Genomic DNA, 10413 nt, shown 5'->3' on the forward strand with positions numbered 1-10413 from the left:
TATGCACTGCTATTTCTTCTCATTCATAGCACCACACAGACACACAACCAGTCCTTAATGGTCMTTAACAACGTCATCAAAAACCAAAGATACAAAAGTAGTTTATTTATGATTCTAAATGCATTTCATAATCATATTGTCACGGTCTGGTGAACCTCAACTCCATTTCTGCCAATTTCTATTACATATATTGAAAGCAGTAACTGCACTCAGTGTACTCTGAACATTTCATGACTCTAGGACCAAGAAAATGTATTCAAAATGCTTCTGAAGTTCAGTAACTATATATTCGTTAACAGTAAAATATAGCCCTATTTTTTTCCCTTAAGTTTCTGTATTGTTTGGAAATTGCGATGCGGTTATCAGACAGTGACAATATTTGTCTAATCACATGTTGGACTGCATCACCTGATGCTCTCTATTCGTTGGGTATCACATATATACCAGAAGGAAATAGACTTGTGCTACAATATGTAGGCCTGGCTCCTTGGTATAGAGTAACCCCCTCACTCACTCTGCCCCACAATTGACAGTTATAGGAGAGTCTCTGAATCCAGTAGATACATACATGACAAGCCCAGGACTGTGTGTCTGTGCTGGTCCAAGCATGGCCCAGTGTGTCGGAGGCGGCTGGAGGAGGTCTGTGGAGGTCTAGCCGACGGTGACATTGAAGCCACACTGGAACTTGTTCTTCTTTTGGTTAAGGAAGGCTCCCAGGGCCAAGGAGAGAGGCAGAGGCAGCAGCTTCTTCTCCAGGACCGCCCCCACCACCCAGTTACTGTCTACCGAACCTGGAGACAGGGATGGAGGGGAGGGAATGATCAGGAAATAATTCAGACATGGGACAACAGGTGGATGAACTCTGGACAATCAATGACAAATGGATCAATMAACCCTWGAGGTCTGAKWGAATYGCTMTGCTGTAGAGGMACAGACAGTMGTTTACCTTTAAAGAGCAGGTTGGCTTTAGGGAGGTCCAGCTGGTACCCAAACGATACTGAGGTCTCCTGRGTCCGCATGCTGCCCTCAAACTCCACCCCCAGCTGCAGCTGAGTTGGTAGWAGGACAACAAGATGGTCTCATAAACAGACCTAGCACTGTGGTGCTACATAGCCTCAAGTATTTCAGTGGGCTAACACCTCCATGTCAGWAAAGGCGTGGTCACAGACTTTCCACTAAGCACTCAACTCATAGGCGAGGGATGGTACTGTGCCTGTAGTCGTGGTCTAGAGATGGTAGGTTACCAGTGGATTCCCAACTATTTTGCACAGTGATCCACACTAAAGCTTGAGGAGTTTTGTGGTCTAGACTGGGGGCAAGGTAGAGGTGATAGGATAGCTTAGTTTGGGTACCTGGTCATTGGCTCTGTGGTAGTACGTTGCATGAGCACCAGCACCTCCTAGAGTCAATGTGGCAACATAATTATTGCCTGGAGGAAAAACAAGAAGAATATTAATCTCAGTGACCTGACCAGTAAAAAACTCCTGGCTCTAACAGAAGGTGAGATGGTGCGGTGTGGGTCAGAGTGGGTCTCACCTGTGTATCTGCCCATTAGGGAGGTGACTGCTCCCTCCTCCCCAGGCCTCCGGTGGTAGACCAGCTCTCCTCCCAACGCCAGGGCTGGACTGATGGACTGGAGGTAGTGAGCCACGATAATACCTGAGGACAGCAACATCATCATCATCATAGATCTTACAATAGAGCACAAGAATAAAGGACTCATGTCTGAATAATAACCAGCCTGTTCACTCTGTTTACAGAGGCCATCATAACATGTGTTCAAAAGGCTGGGTAACAAGAACATTATTGCTGTAAGTGATGAAGCTTCCACACAAATGTGCTTGTAGGAGAGATGGGTCGTTTTGCAGCATCATGGACCACCAGTGAAGCCTGATGAGAAAACAATCCTACCAGAGCCGAGGAGGACGTCTGGGTTGCCCAGGGTAACAGCAGAGGTGAAGTCATCACCACGATACTCCATGTCACACTGCCAGTTCACAAACTTGTGCTGTTGAGTCTGTTGAAATAACAAACACATTATTGGAAATGGACAGATTAAACAGTAAGTTGAATATATAAACTTCCTGATCCTGGTGTGGCGTTCCCCGCTCTTCACAGTGACGTACCTGGATGGCTATTTTAGAGCGCACAGCGCTGGTGAGCTGGTGGATAACCTGGGCGTTCAGACTACCAGTGTTGTCCATGTCTCCCACCATGACTGGGAAGGACTGGGGGTGGGGGGGGTTCAACACGTACATCAACAATTTTATTAGAATATAATAATATTAGGATAAAGTGGCTGAGAGACATTTTCCAGACCAGTCAAGTGACAGTTTACCTCAGCAGGTCCTGTCTGTTGAGTGCCCACGTAGGTGGCACCAAACCGGTAGCCAGATTCAGCCAWGGTGCTGAGAGTGACTGTATGACTGACCTGTAGAACAGATACAGCAGACATCCAATAAAGTGGCAAACAATATAGTATTCTGATCCATATGAAATAGGACAATCATCACCTTGAGCTTTACAGCCTTGAGGGTTAGATAGTTCCTTTTCATTTTATAATAGCTCGCACAGAATGCATACTAACGCTGACTTTAACTTACTGACTGTGGCTGCATCTAGAATATATATTCCTCTAGCTCCACAACTGACCTGGAAGTGATTACTCAGGCCCTTGTTGACCACCAGTCGCACTCCTTCCATCTGGATGGGGAACACCTCTGAAATGACGTTAGAACCAGAGATAGTTAGAGGACACAACTTTGTATCGGTCCCATTATGGCGTCTGTGAGAGAAAGGTTGCCGCCATTGAGGCCATCTCCATTTGGAAGTAGTGCATTTTCATCTTCTACTAACTCTGAGTTGGTAAACAAACTGAAAGGATGCAATCTGCCACATGGAGTGAGTTGTTTTAACAGGTATAAAGGAAAGGTTGGCGATTTACTGCCACCTGCAGTTTAGGAATGTTTGCTCACACGTATAATTCATGGGCTGATCCCTCCTGATGACCTGGAAGGAATTATGTGATCCTTCCTTAACCAATAGCCCCACCAGTTGATTTCAAAATGGTGAAAGTCATCAATGGTGATGCCCTTGCTAAATCTGCCTTTTGGGCACTAGAGTTGTCCAAGTCTATGGTTAAAACTGAAACTATTTAATGCAAACAATTTTAACATTTAATACAATCTAAAATATGGGACAGAAAACATTTTACGTCAGAGGAAAAACACACCTCTCAAATAAATAAGAGCATAAAATCTGCCATGTCATTGCCCAGTCTATTCGAACAGGAAAGATGCACCTGTACAACTCTGATGGCGTACCGCATGATATGACTGTGTATGATCCTTACCTTTGCACTTGCGATGACACTCCTCATAGGTACCAGGGTTGGGGAGGGGGCTCCCRGTCTCACCCGCTGGCTGTCCGGGGACAGAGGGGGGAGGGACGGAGGGCATGGAGAACCCTGGGGGGGCAGACACCAACCCAGGGGCCCCCTGGACAACACCACTGCCTGGGGGAGGGGGGGAGCTGGCAGCCAACACACTGCCCATGCTGAAGCAGGATGAGAGAGAGAGAAGGGGTGAGATACTTGATATTATGTTAATAGTTCTAGTGGCTAGCTATCCAACTCTATGCATTAACTGGGACAAAGACTAACACAGCTAGGTCAAGGCCAACGTGTATTTAAGCCAAACACGTAACGTTAGCTAGATAGCAAATGCCCACCCACCCAAACCAACCACAATCCCCTTTCGTTGTGGCCTTAAGGAACCATCTGTCTTATGGAACCATACCAAACGTAAGATACTGTATCATACTTAATGGAGTGTCTCGGATGTACGTACAGAATAATACGAAATGCTCTGAGACCTGGTCGACTTGACTGACGGTTACTGACTGAGCTAACGTTAGCTTGCTAATGTTGCTAGCGATAACAATTGCAGCACTGTACATGCTTCTGACAACAAAACTGTAACACCATCAGCTATCTGTAATAAAGACATCGGTTTTACAGTTGTCCGTTTCATGTAACTGTCCTTCAAATGTGTTAGCGAGCTACTCACGTTGACTGTTCGTGCGTGTCCGGCGGTAATTCTAGCTACACACCGGCAACTTTCAACCACAACCTTCCAGTGCACGTTTAGGCCCGCCCTCCATCCCCTATAACCACATGGATTGGGTAGTGTACCTACAAACTCAACCACCATTGGCCAGCACATCCAACTACTAGGAAAATCCTAAATATTGCGTGTTGTGCTGGGTTCATGTCCTAGTCGGAACTCTGAAATGACTGATCTACTATCTCGTTGAACACTAAGTTGCTGCACCACTGAGGTATGGTTTGAATGCAACACGTGTATAACTACAGCCAGTTAGCAAGTCCAACATTTACGAGTTTCCTACTTCCGACTAACACCTGAATACGACATTAATAGGCTTATTTTGCGCCTTCCAATCGGTTGCTTCATTCATTCCCATTAGGTAAGACATTCCCAGGGTAATCTTCCTATACAGTGCTCGTCTTCCTGTGATTCTTTCTACATGTAGAATGTACAGTACCAGTCAAGTTTGAACACACCTACTCCAGGTTAAAAAATATATATATAAAAAATCTACATTAGAATATGAGTGAAGACATAAAAAATATGAAATAACAAATATGGAATCATGTAACCAAAAAAGGACACCAATAAGAAGAGACTTGCTTGGGCCAAGAAACACAAGCAATGGACATTAGACAAGTGGAAATCCGTCCTTTAGTCTGACGAGTCCAAATTTAAGATCTTCCAACCGCTGTGTCTTTGAGACGCAGAGTAGGTAAACGGTTGATCTCCGCGTGTGGTTCCCACCACGAAGCATGGAGATGMTGTGATGGGGCTTTGCTGGTGACACTGATTTCAAATTCAAGGCACAGTTAACCAGCAGTCTGCAGTGATATGCCATCCCATCTGGTTTGCGCTTAGTGGGACTATCATTTGTTCTTCAACAGGACAATGACCCAACACACCTCCAGGCTGTGTAAGGGCTATTTGACCAAGGAGGAGAGTGATGGAATGCTGCATCAGATAACCTGGCCTCCACAAAAAACCCAACCTCAACCCTATTGAAATGAGTTGGACCACAGAGTGAAGGAAAAGCAGCCAACAAGTGATCAGCATGTGGAAACTGCTTAAGACTACCTCATTGAGCTGGTTGAGAGAATGCCAAGAGTGTACAAAGCGGTCAAGGCAAAGGGTGGCTACTTTGAAGAATCTAAAATATTTAGGCTTGTTTACACTTCACTGGTTGCTACATGATTSTGTGTGTATTATTTCATAGTTGATGTCTATTCTACAATGTAGGAAATAGCAAAAAAATAGCAAAAAAACTCTTGAATGAGTAGGTGTCCAAACTTTTGAATGAGTAGGTGTCCAAACTTTTGACTGGTACTGTATATTATGGTATCTTGAATGTTTTCCCAATTTATCATTAACACCACATCTGACCTAGCAAATTAATTGTATACATATAGCTAGTTTCATGACAGGCCTATGCCAAATAGGTTATGCATACTTCCCACAATGTTAGCTGACCACTGAAAATGTGTAACTTGACACAAACACAACGTTCAGTGTGATGAACCAATACACACAAAAACTTAGTCACAGGGATAGAGAATCAGCAGGCCTTTATTTGATTCCTTCAAAGGTGCTGGCATTGACACAATTGGCACGAGAATAAACTTTGCTTAGCCATCCTCCTACCACTTTAGCTAAGCAGGTGACCTCTGCCAACAAAACAGGAGCATTACTCAAACCAAATAAGATGGATAGAAAAAAATAAAAAATAATCGTCAAGTCTACCATAGTCGGCCCTGGAGTACCCCTGGAAAATGCTGCTTCTCTTGTCCATTTTATAGCCTCGTCCCAAAGCTATCGCTTGTTGCTGTGGGCGGCTGGTGTGCTGAGATAAAACGTTATTAATTGGTTAAACACAGACACTTGACAATGCTCAAATCATAAGTCCCATTTCAGTGCTCAAGTGCCTCAATTGAGGATAATTGACAATGGAATAAGTTAAATAAACTCCAGTATTTACAGGGATACTCCAGAGCCAGACATGGGGAAACAGTGCTCAGTATTGTAGGCTGTTTAAATAATGCATGACAATGGTCCTTGTTCGGTTCTGCTGGTGCTAAACTCAATGCGGAGGCCAGCCATCTGCTACATCTCTAATGTTGAAGATTGTAGGATCTGTTAGGGTTGTCGCTATAAGACAAGATTGTATTTGGCAATATTTTATCCTTTTAAAAGTAGATCTGTACTTTGGCCAATGAGAGTACTGCTACAATCTTCCCTCAACACAACCAGTCCTGTCAGACTACCCAATATAGCTGTACGAAAGAGGAAAAATACATTGCATAACAATTGTGAGAAAATATGACTGAAATGCTGTGATTCCTCAACGACAATTGCCAGTAGTGTAACAAATCCCTTCTTGAGTTAGAGATTAGGGTCCCCCACCCTGTGTGACCATTTCTGCTCCCTGGTGTCTCTGAAAAGCTACAGATAATCTGACCCTAGATCTTTCATCCCCAAATCCTAATATTAACCACTAGGAGAGGGGATGCAAAATTTACCTTAGATCAGTTTCAACTACTCCACATATTAAAAACACTGAGGGGAGTTCTGGGAAGCTGAGAAAACAAGCACTGACTTGAGGTGAGATCTAAAGAACACATTACCAGAAGCTCTTTTTAGAACTTTCAAGCTACTTCCTGGAGCTCTGGTTCACACAGACAGATCCTTTCAGATGTACAGTATGAACACAGAGCGGAGGTTAGATTAAGGCACGCGAGTGAGTTAAGAGTGTGAGAGATGAACAGAAGAGTCAGAGAGCGATAGAATAGGATGACTGGCTTCAGCCAGTGTATCTAAATAAAAAGTTTGCCCTGTTGATACAGGCTCTTCATGTCAGGTTCTATTGCCATTATCTCCTTGTCCAAGGGATCTGTTGCCCAAAGAGTTACAGGTCTGTCTGGTGCCATAGCCCACTAAGGAGGCTGTAAAATATAAACAAACAATAAGTAAACTAATCAACACTCATTGGACTCATCCGTGTGCGTCTGCGACAAACTATTCATGTAGGTGCCTTTCATGTATGAATGTAAAGTCACAGCATGAACACTTAAAAACAAACTTTTAAAATGTAGTTCTATTCGTATTTCCACCGTATAGCACCATGATAGCTTTCCACCAAACAGCAGTTAAAGCAGAGGGGGTACTTTTGGTTTTTTGAGTAAATCCATATTCCCTAACATGTTCAGCTTTGGTTTCCTCAACAGTCATCTGCTCAGAAATAAGTCTATAGGAAGTGAACCTGACAAGCGAGGGCCTTTTCAACAGGAAATGATGAAATGTGACTGTATAAGAAGCCACTACAGTGATACACTGACAATACAGAAAAACCGCAGACTGAAATGATTGACAGTTGGCAGGTTGGATACATATCATGTTGTTTAAAAAACAGCTGTAAACTGTGCCAAAACAAACTGACCACTGCTTTAAACTTTGCCCCTCCGAAAAAGGAGAGAAAAAAGGGGGGGGYAAATGCATCCTGTAGATTTTTTTATATATTCGGTCAGAAACTAAACATRTGTGCACAGCAGGGGATGGGTGTGATGAATGCCAGACGCCTCTTGTTCTCCTGGAAAAGAGATACGGCGCCAYTTAGGAACCAATGTTATCAAATTGCAAAAGCAGAAGCAAAGCCTATTCAACAATCCTATCCACCGAGAATCTTTTATCAGGCTGAACATGAGTGAACCGTTTCTCAGTTCAGGCCCTAATGCCCCCAATTACTTTGTTTTATGACCACTGACCAGCAAGGAGTCAAAGGACTCAACATATGAAATAAACAAAGGTGAAATAACTACACAGTCCTTTCTATTAGTGGGAGACTCATCTCTGCATACATGGTCAAACCTTACCATTTATGCTGCGCTTAACTCGCCGTCCTTGCCTCTGATCTCGTCTTCTGCGTCTGGGTCGGCAGAGTGGAACTCGGCCACGTACAGACCCTTGTCGATGCTGCCGGGGATTGGCTTAATGTCAGTCACCAGCTGGTCCTCGATGGACTTCAGGTTGAAGCGGTCCTCAGAGGTGATCAGGTTGATGGCCAGACCCAGGTGACCAAACCGCCCTGGAAAAGGTGTTAAAAATAGGCAACAGGCTTATATTTGACACTATTTACCCAGGAGAAAAGCAGATGGTAGCTGGAGAAGACCATGATGTTCCACTAGGTCTTATTTGACAGCGTGATGAAAATGCAGTGGATGGTCTCACCTGATCTGCCGATGCGATGCAGGTACGTCTCAGCGTTCTTGGGGAAGTCAAAGTTGATCACTACGTTCACCGCTTGAATGTCAATTCCCCTGGTGAACAGATCTAAGCAGGGAGGCAAGAGAATTTAACAATCAGTRTATCGGTTATATATTTTTTTAAATTATAAAAAATAAAATCAAGCAATCATTCAACTCAAGAGTAAAATACATTACCAGTGCAGACCAAGTTCCTGCAGAGTCCGTTTCTGAAGTCATGGAACACACGGTTTCTATACTCCTGTTTCAAAGGCAAAACCAGTGCAAGGGTTAGCAAAACATGGCTACACAAATCTACACACTGTCTAATGAGAAGGTATTCCATGCGGTCTACATCTAAAGTGCAAGTGGCTGGGCTGGCTGAGCTGACCTGCATCATCTTGGCGTGGATGTAGAAGCAGGAGTAGCCCAGCTGGGTTATCTTCTTGGCCAGCAGCTCAACCCTCTGTGTGGAGTTACAGAAGATGATGGACTGGTTGATCTGGAGCTGTTGGAGAACACGACACATTGATGAGACAACGTACTCATTATGAATGGATGGATGACCCAGATGAAGGAAACATGGCTTCCTGCTCTCCTATTTGTCAATATCTCTAGGAATGAAAGAGTTTGAGCTTTTGACTGCGTATGTAAAGGACCAGTTACGGAACACATTTTTCCAACCCACCTTGAGTTAGTATCTAGCAAAACATGAGGCAATATCTCTGGGACCTAAGGTTCCTTCAAGGTTACTCATCAAGCAGGTACAGTGCATTCGTAAAGTATTCAGACCCCATGAATTTGTCCATATTTTGTTACATTACAGCCTTATACAAACATTTATTAGCCCCCCCGCCCCTCAATCTACAGCAATACCTCATGATGAAAGGAAAATACAGGTTTTTAGAAATGTTAGCAAACGTAAACATAGTTTTTTTTAAAGAAAACCTTTACTCAGTACTTTGTTGAAGCACCTTTGGCAGCAATTACAGCCACGAGTAGGACACTACAAGCTTGGCACAAGTGTATTTGGGTAAGTTTCTTCCATTCTTCTCTGCAGATCTTCTCAAGCTCTGTCAGGTTGGATGAAGACCGCCCCTACACAGCTATTTTTTGGTCTCTCCAGAGATGTTCGATCGGGTCAAGTCCGAGCTCTGGCTGGGCCACTCAAGGACATTGATACTTGTCCCAAAGCCACTCCTCTTGGAATGTTAACCTGCTCCAGAGCACTCAAGACCTCAGACTGGGGTGAAGGTTTTCAATTAGGATCTCTGTTCATCTTTCCCTCGATCCTGATTAGTCTCCCAGTCCCTGCCGCTGAAAAACATCCCCACAACATGGTACTGTCACCACCATGCTTAACTGTAGGAATGGTGGCAGGTTTCCTCCAGATGTGACACTTGGCATTCAGGACAAATAGTTCAATCTTGGTTTCATCAGACCAGAGAATCTTGTTTCTCGTGGTCTGAGAGTCTTTTAGGAGCCTTTGGTCAAACTCCAAGCGAGCTGTCATGTGCCTTTTACGGAGGAGTGGCTTCCACCTGGCCACTACCATAAAGGCCTGATTGCTGGAGTGCTGCAGAGATGGTTGTACTTCTGGAAGGTTCTCCCATCTCCACAGAGGAACTCTGGAGCTCTGTCAGATGGACCATTGGTTTCCTGGTCACCTCCCTGACCAAGGGCCTTCACCCCCAATTGCTCAGTTTGGCCAGGTGGCCAGCTCTAAATCAAATTTTATTTTTTATTTAGTCAAATACACATGGTTAGCAGATGTTAATGCGAGTGTAGCGAAATGCTTGTGCTTCTAGTTCCGAACATGCAGTAATATCTAACAAGTAATCTAACAATTTCACTGCAACTACCTTATACAAACAAGTGTAAAGGAATTAAGAATATGTACATATAAATATATGGATGAGCGACGGCCATGCCGCATAGGCAAGATGCAGTAGATGGTTTAGAGTACAGTATATACATATGAGATGAGTAATGTAGGGTATCTAAACATTATATAAAGTGGCATTGTTTAAAGTGCCTAGTGATACATTCATTATATCCCATTTTTAATTATT

At 43.8% G+C, this 10413-nt stretch overlaps 2 protein-coding genes across 4 annotated transcripts in view; both read right to left on the minus strand.

Annotated features, from left to right (window-relative positions):
- Window positions 1-85: 85 nt before the first annotated feature.
- LOC111958792 (mitochondrial import receptor subunit TOM40 homolog) lies at window positions 86-4168 on the minus strand. The gene is made up of 10 exons (XM_023980064.2): window positions 4068-4168; window positions 3353-3555; window positions 2653-2720; window positions 2339-2431; window positions 2127-2228; window positions 1912-2017; window positions 1537-1659; window positions 1353-1429; window positions 947-1049; window positions 86-791 (listed from the first exon to the last, which is right to left on the minus strand). Exons 2-10 carry the CDS (start codon window positions 3552-3554, stop codon window positions 652-654), a joined length of 1014 nt encoding a protein of 337 aa, XP_023835832.2. The 5' UTR covers window position 3555; window positions 4068-4168; the 3' UTR covers window positions 86-651.
- A 1486-nt stretch (window positions 4169-5654) lies between these two features.
- The window catches only part of LOC111959128 (probable ATP-dependent RNA helicase ddx6), an 18703-nt gene continuing 13944 nt past the window's right edge, over window positions 5655-10413 (minus strand). For all 3 annotated transcript variants that reach the window (XM_023980576.2, XM_070437478.1, XM_023980575.3), the window contains exons 9-13: window positions 8733-8849; window positions 8540-8603; window positions 8328-8429; window positions 7973-8184; window positions 5655-7689 (exon numbers count right to left, since the gene is read on the minus strand). In XM_023980576.2, coding sequence (XP_023836344.1) covers window positions 7976-8184; window positions 8328-8429; window positions 8540-8603; window positions 8733-8849 — 492 coding nt within the window. In that variant the 3' untranslated portion in view covers window positions 5655-7689; window positions 7973-7975. The remainder of the gene's footprint in view (window positions 7690-7972; window positions 8185-8327; window positions 8430-8539; window positions 8604-8732; window positions 8850-10413) is intronic.

Source organism: Salvelinus sp. IW2-2015, linkage group LG35, assembly GCF_002910315.2.
Source record: "Salvelinus sp. IW2-2015 linkage group LG35, ASM291031v2, whole genome shotgun sequence".
Taxonomy (NCBI): Eukaryota; Metazoa; Chordata; class Actinopteri; order Salmoniformes; family Salmonidae; genus Salvelinus; species Salvelinus sp. IW2-2015.